The sequence below is a fragment of the Lichenostomus cassidix genome, chromosome 6 (genome assembly GCF_008360975.1).
Source record: "Lichenostomus cassidix isolate B80296 chromosome 6, HeHo_3.0, whole genome shotgun sequence".
Lineage (NCBI taxonomy): Eukaryota > Metazoa > Chordata > Aves > Passeriformes > Meliphagidae > Lichenostomus > Lichenostomus cassidix.
The window spans coordinates 25,999,573-26,021,033 of NC_139487.1; the positions used below are offsets into that span (position 1 = coordinate 25,999,573).

At 47.5% G+C, this 21,461-nt stretch overlaps 3 protein-coding genes across 6 annotated transcripts in view; 2 read left to right on the forward strand and 1 right to left on the reverse strand.

The window, feature by feature from the left end:
* The window catches only part of LRIT1 (leucine rich repeat, Ig-like and transmembrane domains 1), a 117,096-nt gene that overhangs the window by 51,582 nt on the left and 44,053 nt on the right, over positions 1–21,461 (reverse strand). For all 4 annotated transcript variants that reach the window (XM_085064115.1, XM_085064113.1, XM_085064112.1 and 1 more), the window contains exon 3: positions 13,880–13,981. The gene's annotated coding sequence lies outside the window, so the exon portion shown is untranslated. The remainder of the gene's footprint in view (positions 1–13,879; positions 13,982–21,461) is intronic.
* SLC18A3 (solute carrier family 18 member A3) lies at positions 17,190–19,579 on the forward strand. Its single transcript, XM_085064103.1, has one exon. The coding sequence runs from the start codon at positions 17,326–17,328 to the stop codon at positions 18,910–18,912; it is 1,587 nt and encodes a 528-aa protein (XP_084920229.1). The 5' UTR covers positions 17,190–17,325; the 3' UTR covers positions 18,913–19,579.
* Positions 20,988–21,461, forward strand: part of CHAT (choline O-acetyltransferase) — a 33,670-nt gene continuing 33,196 nt past the window's right edge. The window contains exon 1 of the mRNA XM_085064110.1: positions 20,988–21,142. The gene's annotated coding sequence lies outside the window, so the exon portion shown is untranslated. The remainder of the gene's footprint in view (positions 21,143–21,461) is intronic.

A 21,461-nucleotide genomic window follows, 5' to 3' on the forward strand; every position in this document is an offset into this window, starting at 1 on the left:
GACAGACACTGAAAATGGACCGATGTGGCCACAGCAGTTACACAGGCAGATTTGTGGCTCATTCATTACCATCAGACTGTTTCCCACAGCTGAGCTTTTCTACAGGCCACCTGACCAGAGGCACAGCCCTCTCCGTGTGAGCAGACCTCAGGCAAGCCCTGAACAGCCTGCACTTTACTAAATTAATTTCATCCTCTGAAACAGAAAATACAAATGCCTTTTTCTCCCCGAGGAAAGGGGCATGTGGGGAATGTGACCAGTTAAGAGGAGAGGCTCAGCTGGGTGGCTCATTCCCCTGTGCTCTCAAGGGTTTTAACTCGATGATCTCAAAGATCTTTTCCAACCTAGTTGATTCTGTGATTCACACAGTTGTTTAAAGGATTCTGAATTACAGTGAACCTCAAAAGTTGCCACAGATAACTGTGTGACTGTCATTAAGCACTGAGGCAAAAGGACCATTAGTCACTGAAAGACAGTTTCAAGAGCATGACACAATGTACAGAGACTGGCTCTGATCACAGACTACCTGATTTATTGAGCAGGTGTAATATTCTGTGTGAATGTATGGTGGAAGTATCTTTGTGCTGTTTTTCCTTAGAGAAAATAATATTGATCTCTTAAAAAGCACTAAGATCTGTTGATCTGTCACCAAATATATCTGTATCATACTATTTTCCTTTTCAAAGTTATTCTATTCCTTTTTATAGTAATGAAGGATACCACATCAACAATCCAATCAGTGCAAAACCATACTGACCCCCCAACATGTCAGACCACTCATGTTGCTTCAGCATATGGTGGAAAAAGCTAATCAAGAGACAGCAAACAGTCTTTGCAAGAGTAATAATTAGCTTTACTTCTCCTAATTCCTTGCACATGACCTTCTGATGTGCACTGCAGGCTCATCTACCCACCACACTACAGACCTGCAGACAACACAGGACCAAGTCTAGGTATTCTACATAACCCATAACTTCTTCACAGGCCCTCTTGTAGGCACTGCCACTGCTGTTTGAAATATGATAAATAAATTGATATAATGTCCATTTGAAAAACGAGTATTGTCTAAGCCTGCTATTGTGACACTGATATATCCTTTGGTACAAAGACTGCTTCAAAATTAGAGACAAAAACCACAAAAAATTCGTTCAAGGGGACTGGTGCTCCCTGTCTCATCAAATATCCCCACCAGCACATTCCCCCACAGAGCCAGGAGCCAGGGCTGCTCTCACAATCCAGATCCCTGGTGACTATTCCACTGCACTCACAACAGCCAAACAGCACAATCTGAGAGCCCCTGCTCAGAGCAGAGTTGGTGATCCAAGGCAGAGGTACAGGAAAATGAGATGGGAAGGGATACATTACACAATTATGGTTCCCATCTTTAGTTTCCTGAAGAAAACCCTATTCCTTCAGAGTGACTTCAAAGGTGAAGAGTCATTTCCCATCACCTGTCAGAGCAAGAAAAGGAAAAATCACCTTTGGGTAATCTCATCCTGGGGATAATCATGTTAGCTCAGCCTGCCAGCCACTGCAGATCTGAGAAGCAGGAGGAGGAGATGCAGCATGATATGGCCAGCCCAGCTCTTTATGAAAGCCACCTTCACTCCTGGGTGGTTGAAGCCACGCTCTGGGCAGGGCTCTCCACTTTTCTGGGCATCTCATCTCCCCACAGCAATGCAGCACCTGACTTGCTGCAGCATCCAAAACTACAGAAGGAAATGCCATGATATCCTTAAACTACAAGATCCACCTGGTATTGGATTTCTGAGTGATTATCACATATCACAGGTTGTCCCCGGACTTTAATCACCCAAGAAGTGTGATAATCCCCAAAATACATGCCCTAGTGTGTCTGATCAGTGGCAGAAATTACAGCGATGCATAAACCGTGAGCTGCTCTTCCCACATGCGCTTGGATGTGGCGTGAATCCCGGGAGTTAACTCACGCCCTCTGCTGAGTCAAGTGCGGAAATCTCCTCTCTTCTTTCACCACGGCCAGCTCAAAACCACGCCACAAGGTCACCTCCAAACACACCACATCCAGTATTTGCTGACTAGATACTTGGATTCACAGCTGGGAGATGGAAGGTCATTCAGTGCTGTGCCTCCTCGCAAAAAATAATATTACTTGGAAGAAAGCTGCTGAATATAGACCATCAGTCCCAGACAGATGGCACAAAGTGGCAGATAGCTGAGCAATGAGAAGGGAAAGCCACAGGACTCTGTGATAACTGTATCTTCAGTATTAGAAATTGCTTTGCTATTCTCTCAATAGGGGATAGCTTCCATTTCCTTCAGTCTTTGCTGAAGCTTTAGTAGAGACATGGGCTGTTTCTGTTGGATTTTGAATTAGAAGTGGACTTTATGATTTCCTGCAGAAACCAGGGTGTCCTCTCTCAGCACACATTGGGACTGTAAGAAAAGGGAGGTTGGATAAGTAAGACCACAACCAAATGGGTGCCTGAAAACACAGAAAATATTCCTTGGAAGAAGGCAAAGACACAGAGGTGCATTCAGGCTGTAGTTACAAAATAATGGAAACCTCTAAAGGCCTGGCTGGCTTCTGCATTCAGCACCTTGTCTAAGGAGACCAGCCACAGCTCAGCTTGTGATTTATTTTAGACTTCCAGGACAGAGCTGACTGTGACAAGTCAGAGGGCTGTTCATTATCCGGTCTCTTCAGGCCGATGGCCACTGGCAGCACACACCTCACTGCAGCCTAATCAGCTCTAAGCAACCCAGACAGCAGCTGCCATTTGCTTTGTGCTCTTGCATAAATGCTGCGTATTTTACTCTGAAATCTGGATTTGATAAACTGGGAACAAATAAAGATAGCTGATGGTGATACCCAAGCATCTGAGCAGACTACCCATAATGGAAAAGAGCTCTGTCAGGAAGAAATTTTTTTCTTATACTTTTAAGATTTATATTTTTGTTTGCTGTTCACCAAACACTTCACTTGAATAATATTAATCTCCTGCATTGTAATACATCTTCACTGACATAATCTTAATGCATTACTGGAGCTACGATAGAAAGAAATAAGAGAAAACAAAAGACAATGTCACAAGTGAATTAATATTTGACCCACGGATCATAAACAACAGTCCACACATCCTCAGAGAGAGGAAGCTTTTATCAGGATCTTCATGAGTTGTTTAGAGAGTACAAAACTAGTACTTTCTCATACAAAACTGTTGAAGCCAATAACTTAAGGTAGTTCCTAAGTGAGAAAAGAGTTGTTAAATGTTCTATCGAGCACGAAGACACCAACATTTGCCAAGGAGTGTTTTACTTTTTATGTCAAAACCATTGCCTTGTATTTTGTAATTCCTTTCAAATAGTTCTACCATTGCATACATACCGTTACCCTATATATAATCTAGTGAAAATATATAGCATTTATTAGCAAATTTTCTAAACACATGCAACTGCCATCAGAGTCTCAGAGGTATCAAATCAGACAGTTGATGTTTCTGTGCAGAATTCAGTGTCAGCATAGACCAGCCAAGAACTACACTTGTTGAAGCAGCAAATCAGAGTTTACAGTGGTAAGTAATAGAGGATGCAGTTTATATATCAAACCCTCTAAGAAGCAGGAGGAAGCATTAAATAAGTGCATTCCGTCATCCTGAAGGTGGATTTAATTTCTTGGTATGCCTCCATAACTGAGTTCCTTCTTATTTCAGAAAAATGTGGATTTTATATGCAAAAGGTGGCATTAAATCTTTGTGCAAAGTAATGAAATGACAGAAGTTGCTGCATAGCTCAAACATGAAAATAAAATATTTTTTGCACAAAAAAAAGACATGAAGAAATGCTGTGTTGTCAGTAACAATAAAAATACTATCTAGAAAATTGTAATGAGTTACAGTAAATAGAGGGAACCCCATTCCTTGCTAGGCTGCATCTCCTGTAGCAACTGGCATATGTGCAAAGTGAAATTAAATTCTGTCAAATAATGCTTCCCCATCTGCTTGCACTCTGCTTCTTCTGTGCTCTCTTTCTCCTTTGCAGTTAAAATCTTCCCTAAAGGCTAGGCACTAGATAATGGGATGTGGGGCTGAGCTGAAGAAGAAAAGGGCTTTTTTCCCCCAAAACAGACGCTACTTTTGCACCCCCTACTGGGGAAACAGCCACGAGCAAACAGCCTGCAGGGTCTCACCATGGAGATCTTCCCCTCAATCACCCAAATGTAACCACCACGGAGTGGTTTTCATCTTCAACAGGTCATTTCTTGTAACCCAGTCATATCAATTCGATCCTAGTCATAATCTTTACTGACTTTAGTTGCAGCCAGTGAAAAGTTTAAACACAGGACTAGTGGTAAGAGAAGCTCATGACAATCCTTTATTGATCACATTCTTTCATGGTAACCCAATTCTTTTCTTTTTGTAAGGAAGGAGTTCTCTTATCCTGAGTCAAAAGGCTGTTGAAATATCAAAAAAAGCTCTAGTAGCAATATGTCATTAAATAACACATTCAGAGGACAAACATTTGCGAGCTACTGAAAATCGGGTCTTCACTACTGACACACTGAAATGACTGCGGCTGATTCTCTGTAGCGAGCCTGGCAAGCCCTTTTCTAGAACCTTGACTCTCTAAGATCAGCAGCAGATCACAATATGATATTGTTATTCTTATCAGTATTTGTATTAATATGAATAGCAATCCAAGGCAAAATGGCCATGTTATTCAGTAGAAAAATGTGTTAAAATAAAAGTACCAAAGAAAGCTACTAAAGAAGTTAGGTATTTGTTACCCCGTTTATCAAAGATAGCAATAAAGCCATTAAGAGCAGCTCTGCTGTTACATTTATAACCAGAAGGTGGCATTCAATGGCCACAAATCTGCCGCAAGTGTCATAAACTGCTGCCAGCCAGAGCAGAGCAGAGCAGAGCAGGGAAGGGTCCTGGCCACTGCACACAGCATAAATCTGAAATTTAAGCTACCACTTGGGAAATCTCCCTGGAATTTGAGCAGTGTAGCCAATAACTAATTTGTGCTACACTAGCAACAAAAATGCTTTATTTCTTCCCTCCTGTCTGTTCCCCCTTGTGCAACCAACCCATGGTATATCTGCACTGGCTTCTTTGAAGTCCACTTCAACCACAGGACTCAGAAGGACCCCACACCCCTTAGTGTGTACAGTATGTGCAATACTCTCATGTGGAGCAATGGAGCAGAATCTCAAAAGCACAGGAAAATTTCAGAGGAATGGGTTTCCATGATGCCTACTGCTTATTCACATGATCTCCAATGAAAAAGGTCACACTAGAGAAACAGAGGGCGTGGCTGAATCCTCAGTTGGTTTCCAGCAATTCTGAAGGCCACACTGCCACCTTGCCTCTCCTACAGCGTTACTGTATAGCTTCAGGATGCACTTTTATCGATGGCCCAGGCAGCAGGTTGCCAGGTTTTACTTTGCACAAACTCCTCTCAGGAGCTGGTGCACAGACAGGAGCCCTGCCCGAGTGCAAGGGAAAGCTGCCCAGTGCAACTGGGTGCATCTGAAAACATCTCTCACATGGCTGTAGTCTCGGGAAGAAAAATCTACACCTGCACACTGACACCAAAGAGAGCCTCAGAGCCCCGAGTTTCCTCCAGTGGTTCCGTGGAGCAGCAGCTCGATTCCCTCCCGCACTGCTCTAGATCTGCACCGTTCCCCTCAGTCCCGGGTGACACTCACTCCTGAGCGGTGGCACACCCTGGGGCAGGCACTGCTCTGGCTGCACCACCACCTGTCTGTCACGGCTGCAGAAGAGCTGTCCTGTGACACAAAAACAGTCGAGGTTCAAGGGATGCTGGTAATAGCCTGGGAGATGTGCTGCTACAGAGCAGCCCTCAGCCCTGCACTGCATGCAGACTGAAGAGCAGGGCGAGGGAGCAGCACAGGGGACACACACAGCAGCACAGGGCACACGCACAGCAGCACAGGGGACAGGCACAGCAGCACAGGGGACACACACAGCAGCACAGGGGACAGGCACAGCAGCACAGGGGACAGGCACTGCAGCACAGGGGACACACACAGCAGCACAGGGCACACACACAGCAGCACAGGGCACACACACAGCAGCACAGGGCACACGCACAGCACAGTGCCTGGCTCCAAGCTGCCCCTCGGCACAATGGCAGGATTTCCAAGTGGACTGCAGCAAACGGCAGAGCAGGGAGAGAAGAGCCAGGGCCCTGCTCCCCTTAGTCTGCCACATCCCCTCATCAAGTTGCAGTCCTGCCATCCTCTTTGGAGACAGCTTTGCTGTCACAGGGCCAGCTGTCAATCAGTCATACCTAACACCATGCAAACACATGGTCCTCTGCCAGGAAAGGTTGCTGTCTCAACACAGGCTCTGCTACACTGACAGAAAATAACTTAGAAACAAATAAAAATATTTTTTTTAACTTAGACAGCTTAACACGGCTGTTTCATTTATTGTTTTTATTGAGCTGATCATTACTCCTTTTCAGGGAATTCTTGTCTTATTTATTCTAGTGTTACCCCCAGCCCATCAAAAATAACACATTTGGGAGAAGAAAATGCCATTTACTAAAACAGTACAACAGGGGGGGGGAAAAAAGGGGAAAAAAAAAAAAAAAAGAAGTAGGCATCGAAAATTGCAAAATGGAAGGCTCAACATTCAGGATATTTCAACTGCAATGCAGGATAAGGTGACAAGGTGAATACTGGGATTTCCTCCTTTCTGTGATCTTTTACATGCAAATGCAAAAGGAGACTCATGCAAGGAACAACCCTGTTGTTGGAATCACTCTGTATCTACACAGAATAAGTAGCAGTTCTCTCAATGAGCTTTGACCTTATCTCGAACTTTATGTGTAGCTTTGCTTAGGGAAGAAATTAAGATAAAAATAATATACTTTTATTCCTGTATTTTAGATAAATAATTCAGAGGTTTCTGAGTGTTTGGAAGTTTCTTTGCTGTGAAGAGAAGGAAGGGGCTTCAATGATGGATATTTAAAGAAGAGATCAGCTTTGTCAACACTCATGGCAACCCAGATAAAATGAATATATGCATGCAAAGGGAAAGCAGAGAAATAAAATCCAGGGTTTGAAGAAACCTTGCCATTTGGACTGCCAGTCATATGGATCACCAGAGCCTCCTGACAGCCTACAAATCTGCATTTCCTTTTCCTGGGGCTTGGTAGTTGAAGGGCAGAGAGGACAGGCTGAGAGCAGCTCCCAGCATGACATGAGGCATGTGGTCCTGAGTCACATCTAGACATCCAATATAAATGTGGTGTGTGCAGGAGAGTGCTTAGGTGTGAGCCCTGTTACTGCTGCCTCAGAAAACGTAAGGCAGGGAAAGGTTTGGAGTGAACAGGCAACAGCAGGTCGATCCAATCAAAAGCACAGTGATGCTCAGTTTGTAGCACATGAAACTGCTGAAAGATTGAGTGCTCAGAGAGACTGAGGGAAATGCAAACAGAGCCCCCGGAGGGGAACCATTTTTCAGCAGGTCATGAGCAAGCCAATAATGATTTCCACTTCATTTGTATGTGTGCTAAACATACTTGGCATTACTTCAGAGACTGGGGTCAAAAGTTCGATGACTGCTAAAGGCATTGTGCTAGAAGATGCATCTGGAGAGCTGCTAGGGGAGGGTCAAAGCCAGGTTTGCACTAACCCTTATCCCTGTCCTGGCAGGGTTTTCCAGGTGAGATCCATTATACATTCAACCAGCACACTGAAAAACGGCCACAAAGTTTATCTTGCATGTTACTTCACTGCCAGGATGCTTCAAAACAGCAAGCAGAAAGCAGAGCAACAAGGGGCAGCATTCCTTTTCCATCTCTCAATAGCCTTTCCATGCTGCTGGTCTCCTGGGACAGCAAGAGCCTTCCTTTGCTCCTGACCCTCTTCAGCATGTCCACCAAAAACATATCTAAGCACAACACACACAAAAAATCAAGTCATGCATATATGAGCTGGGGGAGCAGCTCCCTCAAACAACCATTGCCACAGCCTCTCTGGAAATGGAGGACACTGCACCATTAGCCGCTCACTGCTGGCTTTGCTGTAATGCAGCAGCAGCAGCAGCGCCAGTCCCAGCACTAACTGATGTGCCTTGAGCCAAGAGACACACTCAGCAAGCAAAGGGTTTGACAGCCAATAACTTAATTTGTTGGAGACACCACCAGCATTTTAGCCTCACTCTACAGGCTTTGGTGCTCTGATGGACTCACAGTGTCAACATCCCATGCTCTGAGATACATAGTGGAGTTTCCCCCCACTTCCAAAGAACTCCTTGAACTCCATGACCTCCTTACACTGCCCCTTATGTTCTGGTAACACTTCACTGTTGCAGAGTGTAGATATGCTGGAAAGAAAGGATTTGCAAGCAGAGGTTTCTCTGCCTGAAGACAATAACAAAGCTGCAATCAAAAAAAAGAGGGTCAAGTACAAAAAACACAATGCTGGGTGTGGCCTTTTCCACTAGCTTTTGACTTCTTGACTCTCATGCCTTTCTCTGAAACATGCCTGTGTGACAGAGACTCTCACAATTCCCTGAGTTTCAGCACAGTTTTTTTACACTGAACTGGCAGGAAAGGAGATTCTGTTGGTCTCAGGAGCATTACATTGACTGTGTTTTCCAGGCACAAGTAGACCCACAGAAAAGAAATCTTCCAGGGAAACCTCAAGCAGACTCAAGGGAAATGGAGGACCAGAGGTTTCCATTAACTCACACAGGGCGTGACTGGACTGGATTCAGGTACTGAATACTGTCAGATACAGGCTCATTTTTCAAGGACCCCTGTGCAATTGTCTTGAATAGGAGCTTGTAATGCATGCTCTAAGGGTGTAAGCCTGAGAGATATGCATTGCCAATTTGACTTTTCACAAGGTGGGGAGGAGTAAAGGAAACAAACCCATTTCCTTTTTTAGCAACTCTCCCCTGCCTTTTTCATAATTAAATTCACCATAATGACCACTGTAATCTAAATCTAATAAGAAGTCTGAGTTTCTGGTTTCCATTGGCAGCCATTTGCACTGCTCGGTTTAGGCAACTCACTAAGGCATAAGAACAGTATTGCAAGACAACCTTCTTGAGTCAGTAAGTAAGAAGAAAAGCTTACCAAGACAGTATTAAATCACTAAAATTGATTGCACCCTATTTCTTATGCTCCGATTCCACTGGCAGGAAGGCTCTGAGCTCACTTATTTACACACACAGTAGTGAACTCATTCACACAGAAATGCTTTCCACCTCAGAGCAATAAAAATTAATAATAAAAATAATTAAACCTCATCCGTCTTCAAGCATTTGGAAACCCCAGAGCCCCATTGCCAGATGCTCTGAAAATGCATCAGCCGTCTCACGAGAGAGACTGGGGCTCCATTCCTGCAGGGACTGGCTGCCAGAACTACCACAGTGCCTGGCTGTCACACTCCAGCAACAGATTATTCCATGCTATCGACCCCCCTGCTCTGGGTTAATTCTTTTAATTGTCTCACCACATCTTTTCCCATTAGGCTGATGTAACTTGTTTAAGCATACACAGATTGATTTATGACAGCACTGGGGATGTTAATCAGATGCCTGCTCTCCAGTTAATGCATACTCGGTGAGAGATGCAGGACAGCAGTCTCCCATATGGGAGCTCCAGCCTTTTGCCTTGAAATCAAAGGCAGCCTCCCAGTGAGAGCAGAATTACAGCTCCAAGAATAGTGGCTTCCACTGGCGTTATGAGTAAGGCAAGGTCACTGCGTTCCTGCTCTCAATTCTCAAGTGCCATCTTCTTTAAATATAGCAGCAATCAAGGAAATGGAAAATCTCTTTAAAAGTTCACTGTTAGGAAATTACTGGAGCCCACTGAATTCCTAAAATCTTGTCAGGAGATAAAGGGTTCCCTTCAAATGCAACTTCCTTTGTCTCCAATTAGAATCACTTTACTTCACAGTGTATGTTCAACATCCTTTAGCTCATTGCTCCGTGTTCCCAGCATTTCCCGTTTACTCAAGGGATGTGCACATAGGACAGAAACCTACACAGAACAGCCTTCTGTTCCATACATACACTTTAGGTCCTGACATGCACAGAATACATAATGCTCACTCACTACGAGATGAAAACCAGAGTTCTCAACAGTACCACTAAAAGTTTGCAAAGTCTTTGGAAAAAATACAGGATACCCTACAGAACCAAAGTACTTTTCATTCTGTTGCCATGTTCATAATTAAATCAATTGGATACGTTAAAAAAGAATTAATTTCTTCTGCAGGTGCCACAATCTAACAGAAAGTCACCACTTGCCCTGTAACTTTGTGTTTCTGGTACAAAAAAAAAAAAAACAAAAACAAACAGACAACACAACCAAACAAAAAAATTCCCACACATCCACTGTGACGAATTGCTTAAGAAAACTGAAATTCTGATTGTGAATCTAACCTACACAACCAAGCATTCTTTGAGATTACAACTGGGACACCACCAGTCCCATCACATTTTGACAGCAAATCCCATGTATTTTCCCACCAGCAAGAGGGCTCAGAACAGGAGCTCTCTTAGCTGTTTCTCCCAGGTACTCCTCCTGCTACCCAGCTGATCCTGCCTTGGTTAGCAGCAAATGGACTTCATCTCCTTGGATTTTTAAATCCTCCAGAGAGCTTTCAGTACAATTTCTAAACACAAACTTACCAGATGTGCTGACAAATCTCACCACTTCTTAAGAAGTTTATTCCAGTTATTGCCTACTCTTCTCGATTTGGGGGACGTAGACATGCTCAGGATTAGACACCAGGAAAGAGAGGGGAAACTAACGCTAATTCCACGTCCTTCTAGCCCAAGCAGGGAAGCAACAGGAGGTGCTCCACCCCTCAGAGCTAGTCAGTGTAGTCCAGATTTCTAATGTCAGGCACCTCATACTCGCAGCAACTTTTTTGAGAACAACCTTCATGCTGAGAGCAGCTTACTATATTTTCAAACAAAATAAGAGACAGCTGTACAAGTACCTTCAAATGATTCATGAACAAAGAGCAAAAAAAGTTGTCTAATGTATTATTAAGTACAGATCATTATTCAACTTTATTCAAAACTACCAAAGGCTGCTTTGATAGATCTAAAAGCACCAGCAGGAACCACTGCCCTTTTTACTTTGCAAAGAAGAGCCCCCAGCTGACAAGGGCCACATGGACCATATACTGCTCTGAAGTTGCAGTGGCAACAGAGACTTCAGCAGATACTCCAAGTGACAAAAATCACACAAAATCGCAACCTCCACTCTTCTGCCTCTATTGACCAATTCCAAGCCTTTGCTCCAATAGCAACTTCACAGAGATGCCAGCTCATACCATCCCAAGACCAGCCTCAGGCTAGCAGCTTAAGAATCAGTCTTGTAACTTCCTGAGGTAGGAGGCATGATGAACGCCTGATCTCCCTTCCTAAATTTGTGTGGATATTAATCCGACACACCTGTAAGGACCTACAAGGTGGCTTCAGTCTCCACTGATTTTATCTGCGCTGTAGACAGGAGCATTTTCTCCCCTTGTTTACAAGCAGTTTTCAATGCTTTCAAATGCCACAGCTATTCAAAATGTTAAGGCAGAAGAGGAAAGCTACAGAAACATAACTTCTTATGAACTAAACAGTGCACTGGGAAGAGATGGGCAAGTCTGGTGGCAAACTGCCACAGACAAACCTAACATATAATATATGCACATGAGTAAATATCTGCAGTTTAGATATTTAGATACATTAGATGCACATGAATAATTATCTAGGTTTATTTTTTCTGGCTTCCCTAGGTCTTATGGAAAAGTAGGATCCACTACAACCTTATGCTGTTTGTCTTCAGACACCAATTCCTAGTTCATACTTTACTCAGAATTTTTTTCTTGGCAATAATTTTATAGAAAGGCATTACAAAATTGCCAGATTCCTAAGCTTTTCTTGACAGTGAAATTTTACTTAAATAGAAGGTGCAAGCTGACTTGTATCCTGTCACTGGGAGATGTCACTTACAATATATCTTGCAAACATAGATTTAATTATTTGCCAAGATATTTGCTTCCCCATTTACATCAAACATTCATATTCAATTCATTCTGCTTTGGACAAATGAATGTCTTTGCAGATTACCAACCTAAAATATCTGACAAGGTTTTTGAAATATTCTTCTTCTGTAGTCAACATGAGGAGAATGTCCAGCATGATGGAAATGCACATTTGAACTGTCAGCAAACCAGATTGCCAATCTGACACCACTTTCAAAGCCACAGAAACTATTTGTGAGCATGTGGAAGATGTGTTTACTGCTATCACAGTTTTGAGAGGCTGTTAAGCAATGAGGAATTTGATTTGGACTGCAGCAAAGCCCCAAAAAGTGAGCAGATATGAGTAGCTATTGGAGAAGCACATTAAGAATCAGTAGCATCATTCTTTCAGCTTCTGTTCCCCGCAAAATTGGATCCGAAATAAGTGCATGCATGAACTTGAGGAGTCTTGGAGCAAGGATAGATTCTGTATTTTTACAACTGAAAAGAGGAAAACCAGGACAAATTTGGGAAAAAATATATATTTCGTGGTTGATTGGAGAACATTTTGACAGGTTTCCACAAAAAAGCAGAGAAAGACGATAGGACAAAAATGGTATTAAAGTACTAGGAAGAGAAGCAGTTATTGGAAGGAACAGCATCTTCCCAGATTTTACAGCTGCTTCTTGCATCTCAAAGATGGACAACATTTGTCATCCTCATGTAGTCTGGGACTGGCACAGCAAATGTTTGAAGGATATAAAGAAGAGAAAAAAGTGGTTTGAGGTGATGCACAGAGTAGACATAAGCTTAGTGGGAACAAAACAGGGAAAGAAATTTCAATCTGAACATCAGAAGACTACTCAAGCCCTGAATTTTATTGGATGGCTAAGTATTCTCCAAGAGAAAAAGTGGAAATTTCATTGACCATTGACTGAGCTATTTACATGTTCAGACATTAATTTATCATAGAGAATACTGTGTACTTTTAGAGTTGGAAGACACACCATAATTTACTAGCTCTCTTTTAACTCTAGCTGAAGAACTGTCTATTACAACTATCAAGAGCACCACCTATTGCTAGAGCTGGTATAAGCTTAGACACAAATCTTCAGATAGCTTTTTCTTTTATTTTTCACATCTATTTTTCCTCTCTCTCTACACATTATTTCCAAAGAGTGAAGCAGCATAAAGTATGGGTGTAATATTAATTTAAAAAAACCACACCGATCATTTTACCATTCCTCAAAGTATGACAACCATTTATAAAAAGCTCATTGAACAAAGCTTTTACAGAAATGGAAGGGCACATTTTCATGTACAGTCCCCATTCCACATTATACCTGTATCAGACATGAAGTTTTGACAGAGAATTCAAGACACATGGTCTCCCCAGAAGGCTGTGCCTGGTGGCTAATCCTGCTAATGCCGAAAGTACCCCTGGTTAGAGCAGCTAGGGCTTGTCCAGCCAGTACTGCCAGCAAGCCCAGCTGGAACTCAAAGCAGGACCAGGGACACCAAGCCGTGCCCAGCATGGCCCTGCCCAGTGCCACCTCATGGCACCACCAGCCACAGGGTTTGCCAGATGCTGTCAGGACTCCCTCTTTCCTCTGCTCTCCAAAGCTCCTCTGTGTGTCTTCCTGTGTCTCTGTCTGCACCTGTGTGTCCATCTGCCCTGGCAACTAAGATTTTAGAGCCCAACAGGAAGACCAGGAACCTCAGCTACTACTGACATACAGGAGTATGTCAATGGATAATGAAAAGCCCCCCTTGTTTTCTCAATAATTACATTCATGAAAGTAACTTACAGGCTGGCATTTGACAGCCTGACCATTTTCTGCACAAAAATGCTTTGGAAATTAAGTTATTGAAAATGGACCTTACCTTCTATTTCTTCCCTCTTCCTCTACCACACTTCTAAAGATTGGAACATACTTGTCAAATTAGATGAGCCTCTCCTATTTGGCAGAATCAGATAAGCAGGTCCTTTAATCAAAAGAGAAACACAAAATTAGTTTAGTCCTAAGTGCTAAAAAGTACTGCCATATCCTTAAGAGGACAAGCTCTCTACTGCAGACATTAAGTACTCTGGCTATTAAGAGTATTAATATTTTGCAGACCTGTGGAACTCTGACTCATTCTGTTTGGACATCTTATAGCAAAAACTTTTTCTCCTGGGAAAGAAAGGCTCCTAAGGATGCACAATTAACTAAATTCCATTCCTGACAGCAGAGTGCATCACAGCAGTTGTTGCTTCTCTCCCTTTCTCTCTCTGTAAAATCACCCTGATACGGCATCAAAAACTACGGTCATTTCAAAGCACAAAGACTATCAATTCAGTAGGTAGTAGGACAAGAAAGAGCAGACTGTAACACAAGTAATTTTATCTGTTTAGCTACCCATGTATTTATTTTGATGCTTGGAGAGAAACATTCCTCATTTTTTCAAAATTCCCACTGTACGTAGGTCTTCCTTTTTAAACTGAGTGTTAGAAATGTGATCAACTGGTCATATTAAACCCCACTTAACCCTCACATTCAACTTAAACTGACACCATGATCAGACATGAAGGTTTGTATGTTCGTATATGTTATACATTTTCTGGATTTTTTTTCTGAAATCTTGAAGATCCAAAGTATAATTTCTCTTCCTGGGGCATGGGCTTTTTTGGACTTGATAATAAATTCCTTTTTAATGCCAAACAGTCACTCTGAGCTACCTTTCCTTCATCTACAGCCTCTAGAACAAAAAAAGTGATAAAAGTCCTGGTGCAGTCAACTCTGTTCTTTATACAGATCCAAAATCTTCTCTATCTCCTTGACATTAACAGTGGTTTTCCAAATCCGCATGTTCTGCACTGGAGGACAAATGAAGTACATCACCTCCTCCGCATTCCTCCTCTCAAACAAAATAATTATCACATCTCTGGGCTTTGGGAGAAAAGCACAAAATTTTAAAAGTCATCTCATCTCACCTAAGAGTCCCTTCCCAAATACAATTATAAATTTCTAAGACAAACACCAAGGAGACTTTTTTTTAACTTTAATTTACTGTGGGTCCATCAACTTTGACCACACTTGAAGATACATTTTCTCCCCATTAGTTCTGTCCAGTCAAAGAAGCTCACGTAGCGATGACGCATCTCTTGCAGATAAGGGTATCCGCTGATTTGATTTACTAAGGAAGCTAAATTTATTATGCAGCATTTTACAAGTATAATTCTGCTTTCTCTTGATGGTAATAAATTCGATATCAACTCCCATGAGACAAAAGAACCAGTCCTTTTATTATCCAGACATGACCCCCAGAGCCAGATTCCATTTTAGAGACGGGAAATGACCATATCTCTGATTAAAAGGGAAACTTTAATCAAATAAAGTGCCTCATCAAGCGAGAGCCAAGATTCCAATACTCCTGACTGCAGCACCGCAATGATCCAAAGTCATGTCTGCCCCCAACCCATTACTGCCTACTGCAAACGTGATATCCATCCCAAACAGGAGGTGCATCCTTCAGCCATTTCCTCATCATCTGGGTAGCTGCTCCTCCCATGCTCACAGTCCTGTGCAGAGACGTGCTCTTAAGCAGCTACCCCAGGGTCTGTTTGAGGAACCAGACGAAGACAGACTTTGTAGCATTTGGTTTGATTTTTTCCCAACTAAATCAGTCTCACAGATGACAAGGATCTCAACACCATGCAGCCAAGTGCAGCAGCCTTGGCTTTCAGCTCAGTACCCTTCCAGTAAGACTCTTCTATTGCTTCAGACACTTTCCTTCTACACACTGAAATTAAATTTTGAAGCATTTAGGATAATAGCTTACTTAGAGTCCCAGATCAAGAGCTTTGTCCTGATTGTCAGTGGTGCATTTCTGCAGTTCTACAGTGGATGGAGTAAATGAATAACAAATAACGGTAACAATAACAATACGGATGTCACAGGGTATTGTTGTTATAAGTGCGCTCTAAGGTTCCACTTCTGTGTAAGCACAATAGGATCTGTATGCCACTCCATGCAGGGATCCATCTTAAAGTCTTTCCAGCCATCTAGAATGTTTTCTTGAAACCGAGCAAGATACAGCAACTGACAGATAAATCATCTCCCTTTCAGCTGTGGAAGCCCAGCTACGCAAGCAAATGAAGTTGCCAAAACTCATCTACTCAGGAGCCGCTCGGCTGAGAGATCTGGTTATTTCATAGAGTCTTCTGCACAGATCCTCCCTGGATCAGCCTGCATGTTATTTCTGCTACACGAGTAATGATATGCTGCTTTATACTAAGGATAAAGTATAAATCTTCTCAATATCAAAGCTTCTGCACCGAGTGAGACCCCTTGCTCCACAACGCTTCCAGGTGCCACGCTGGCCCGGCAAAACGCGAGCAGCATGGAACACCACCGCACTTGAAGATTATTTCCCTGCTGTTTGTCTGAGTGTTAGACACACGCTCGCACGCAGGACGATGGTTACTGTGTTGATCTCTAATTTCCAGTGAAGATTCCGTGGTCGCACGGCCCCCCTACCCTGAGGCGGGGCAGGGCTCAGCCCAGCCCTGCCTAGCCCAGTTTCCGATTAACCCAAGTCTCTCCGAGTGCCCCCAACACCCTGCCCTGGCCCCGCTACGCCGTGGCGGGCGGGCCCGCGCCGCGTGTTGGCGACCAGCTCTGGGGTTAGACGGCGGCAGCACGGGGACAGAGCCCGTAATCGCCGAGCTCCGCAGGCGAGCTCCGCTGAGGCAGCGGCGACGCAGGGCCGAGAGGACACGGGACCGCTGCCCGCAGCAGCGGCGGGCGCACGTCGGACGCGGCCCCCGCCGCCCAGGCTCAGGGGGAAGCAACGGAGTGCTCCGTGAGGCTGCCGCGGAGCCGGGCCCGCTTCCAGCGCTGCCCGGGAGTCCGCAGCCAGCAGCGCCGTCGGGCCAGCGAGAGTTGCCGTCGGGCCCACGCCTCGGGGGCGGTGCCGCGTCCCCACCTCCCCCAAGGCACACCCCCGGGGCGGGGAACCCCGGCGGCACCCCCGCCCCGCAGCCCTCTTACCGCGGCGGGTAGGGCTGCCGTCGCCGTCGCGGTGCGGCGGGGCGGGGCGGGGCGCGGAGGGCGGTCGGTCGGGCGAGCGGCGGGGCCGGCGCGGTGGCGGGGGCGGGTGGGGTTTCTGTGCGCGGAGCTTATTAGTGTGGTGATGGAGGGCCGGCCCCTCGGAGCCGCCTCGCAGCGGCGGCGCGGGCTGACGGCAGCTGCCCGGAGGTGAGCGGCGGCGGCTCGGGCGGCCGAGGCGGCGGGGCCGCCCCCGCCGTGCCCCATGCGGGCGGCGGGGCGGCGGCGGCGCTGAGGACGATGTCGGAGGCGGGGGGCGCGGGCCGGGCGCGGGCCGCCGTGGAGCGGCTCTCGGAGGCGGTGGGCGAGAGGCGGCGGCAGCTGGGCACCGCCATGGGGGAGGCGCGGCGGCAGCGGCGGCTGCTGCTGGTGGTGGTGTGCGTGGCGTTGCTGCTGGACAACATGCTCTACATGGTCATCGTGCCCATCATCCCCGACTACATCGCGGCCATGCGCGGCGGCGGGGGCACCGCCGGCCCGTCCGCGCCCGCGGGGGGCAACGGGAGCAGCGGCGGCAACCGGAGCCTTCTGCCGGCGCGGTACCCGCCGGCCTCGGGGGGCAACGAAGACGTGCAGATCGGAGTGCTGTTCGCCTCCAAAGCCATGCTGCAGCTACTGGTGAACCCTCTCAGCGGCACCCTCATCGACCGCGTGGGCTACGAGGCGCCGCTGCTGGCCGGGCTGGCCGTCATGTTCCTCTCCACCGCCACCTTCGCCTTCGCCGAAAACTACGCGACGCTGTTCGCGGCGCGCAGCCTGCAGGGGCTGGGCTCTGCCTTTGCCGACACCGCCGGCATCGCCCTCATCGCCGACCGCTACCCCGAGGAGCCGGCGCGGAGCCGCGCCCTGGGCACGGCGCTGGCCTGCATCTCCTTCGGCAGCTTGGCCGCCCCCCCCTTCGGCGGGGTCCTCTACGAGTTCGCCGGCAAGCGGGTGCCCTTCCTGGTGCTGGCCTGCGTCTGCCTCCTCGACGGGCTGCTATTGCTGGTCCTCGCTCCGCCCGGCGGCACCGGGGCACGGGCCAACATGCCTGTCGGCACCCCCATCCACCGCCTCATGATTGACCCCTACATTGCCGTGGTGGCAGGGGCCCTGGCCACCTGCAACATCCCCCTGGCCTTCCTGGAGCCCACCATCGCCAACTGGATGAAGGATTCCATGGGGGCCAGCGAGTGGGAGGTGGGCCTCACCTGGCTACCCGCCTTTTTCCCCCACGTGCTGGGCGTCTACGTCACCGTCCGACTGGCGGCTGCATACCCCCACCTGCAGTGGTTTTACGGGGCCCTGGGCATGGCCATCATCGGTGCCAGCTCCTGCTTGGTGCCAGCCTGCAGGAATTTCGGGCAGGTCATCATTCCCCTATGTGGCATCTGCTTCGGCATCGCCCTGGTGGACACAGCCCTGTTGCCCACCCTGGCTTTCCTGGTGGACGTGCGCCACGTCTCCGTCTATGGCAGTGTTTACGCCATTGCAGACATCTCCTACTCCGTGGCGTATGCCCTGGGGCCCATCGTGGCCGGCCAGATTGTGCACACCATGGGCTTTGCGCAGCTCAACCTGGGCATGGGGCTTGCCAACGTGCTTTATGCCCCTGTCCTTCTCTTTCTCAAAAATGTCTGCCAAATGAAACCCTCTCACTCGGAGAGGAACATCCTCCTTGAAGAAGGACCTAAGGGACTCTATGACACCATCAAAATGGAGGAGCGCAAAGGCATGGGCAAAAGCCTCCAGCCAGCAGGCGAGATGGATGAGAATGGCATGGACTCTTACCACAGAGACCTGAAAGGGGTGTCTGAGGAGGACTCATCAGACTATGAGTACAGTTAGGTTCCCCCCACATGGCCCAGACCCAGGAGCAAAGACAGACATGTGGCAGAGAGGAAAAGTGGGGGATGAAAATGTTACTGCATTATGTTTCTGTACTGACGTGCAATATATACAGTTTAACCTTTGTCATGATGTAATGGCTTTCTTCTAGACTTACGTTTAATCGGTATTTCCCTCAGTATTCTGGCAAGGTGGAGGGGTTGGGAAATCAGAGACAATACAGAAGAAAAATACTGGAATAATCATTAGCAGAAATCTGAGGGGATCCTTCCAGAAAAAAAAAAACCACCAAAAAGAAAACAAAAAACACAACAGCCTTGTAGCTGGGGTATAATTGTGCAGAGTGTTCTCAAGCTGAAACTGTGTGTGACATACTGTATATCTCTGTAAAAATTACAAGAAAAGCAAAAAAGTATGTGTAAAATTTCAAATGGTGTATTCAGGGACTTAGTAAATCTTGTGTACATATACTCAGACTTTAAGTTGGTTTAATATAATTAAGAAGAGCAACAACTGTCTCATTTTATTCTTCCTTGGGAATAAACGGAAGTATTGTACTTTTTTTTTCTCTCTCTTGTGCTGCTCTCTGGTAAGTGCAATATGCTGTATTATGTTGAAGTCCAAGTTACAAGAATAATACGATCTGAATAAACAGAATTGAAGGGGATTGATTGTCTTTTGTTTTGTTGTTGAGGGCTGCTTGAGCGAGGGAGCTGGTAGTGCTCAGTGTAACCCCTAAGGACGCAATTCCCCAGAGTACAATTCACACTAGCTACCAGAATCACACCGGAGAAAACCCCAGTGCAAAATGTTCTCATTCATTCTTCACAACATAACGGGTCTGAGCAAACAACATTGCACTGCAAACTGCTTGCCTAAAAACAGCTCCTTGAATTCTCATGTGAATTCAATTTTACTTCTCCACAATCATGCATTTCAATTTTGTAATATTTCAAAAACTACATCACCAGCAGTTAGAGATACAATACTAGAAAGTGCCTTTCTCAGTGCTAAATGCTGCCCCATTTACAAAGCACCCACCTCAGTGAGTCGACAAGGATTAAACAAAAACAAAAGATGGGTGAAATGCTTCATTCAAACATTTGCAAGAATTGGTAACCTTCGATCCTCTCACAAGGGACCCAGACTGCATAATTTACCCTGAACATTTCTCTTAATATAAAATAAAATCGTTTATTTTAATTCCTAACTCATTAGGAAACAAAATTAATTATTTGTAATCGCAAGAGGGGCGAGAAGATATTTACGAGCGGTCATAGCAGCTATTAAAGGGCTGGCAGCTGTCCCTGGGGATCTGGGCACCGCGAGGGAGCCGCGGAGGAGCGGCAGGTCGGTTCTGCTGAGCCGCGCGGGACGCGCAGCCCCGCAGCTCCCGCCGGGGCGGTTGAGTCGCTGCTCAGGCGGCGCAAAACTCGGGAGAACAGAGGGATGGCGCTTTGGCACGGGGGTTCGGCGAAGGAGCATTGGCCACCGCGGCGGGATGTGAGACCCGCTTCCCTAAGCCGCAGCCGCTTCTTTGTGGTAAACGGCAAAAGCGGAGCCTCCTCCGGTCCGCCCGCGCTGCCGCCCCGGGCCGCTGCTGCTGCCGGTCCCAGAGCAGCTCCCGCAGAGCCCGGGCCCCTCCCGGCACCGCTGACGCCCCGTCGTGGCTTCCACCCCTCCCGACCGTGGTGCCGGCAGCCAAGCGGCGCCGCCCGCCCCTGTTCGGCCACTGAGCTTTCAGGAGCCGCAAATGCCCCACGGCGACACTGCTCGACGCTGGCGACAACCGCCGTGGCAACGCGGGTCTGCGAGCACAGGAGCCCCTTGGGGCTGCCCTTGCCGCTGCCGCGGCTGACCCGACGGCGGTAAGAGCGCGGCCGAGCCTGGCTGTGCCCGGCTGCCCCCACGGGACACGGCCGGCCCGGGGGGAACCGGCGCCGCCGCAACGGCCAGGCGCAGCAGGCGCACGGGCGCAGCGGGCGCGGGGCACAGCGCAGGCAGCAGCGCCTGTTGCGCCCAGCGGGAGGGGCGGTAGGGCAGGGCCGGACCGGGCCCGGCCGGGCGGTGCGGGGCGGGGAGGAGCCAGCGGCGGCTGAGTCGAGCCGCCCTCCGCACGCCCCCACCCAGAGAGGACCAGGACACAGAAGAGGCGGCGGTACCTTGGACAGAGCTGCCGCGACTCGCAGAGCCCGCCCGGCCAGCCTCTCCGGAGCTCCTCGACGAGCAGGTACGGGCGCCCGGGCTGCGCGCCCCGCGCCTGCCGCTGCCCCGACGGCGCGGCTGCGGGAGAGCCAGGGGCTGGGGAGAACTGCGGGAGCGGGGGCAGCGGGTCCTGTGGAGCGGAGCCGCGCGGGCTCCCTTCGCCAAACTCCGCGGCTTCGGCAGCACCCAAGCGGCCGCCCCCTTTACCGCCGCCCGAGTGTCCCGCCGCGACGGGCGGTTCGGGAGGGAAGGGGCTCCCGCGGGGCTGAGGCTTGGGAGGGTCTCGGGACGTGCCGGCAGCCTCCGGCGGAGCGTGAGCGCTCCCCGACGGGTCCGGCACTACC

Coding starts and splice junctions, on each gene's coding strand:
- SLC18A3 (XM_085064103.1), top strand. CDS start 17,326: ATGTCGGAGGCGGGGGGCGCGGGCCGGGCGCGGGCCGCCGTGGAGCGG.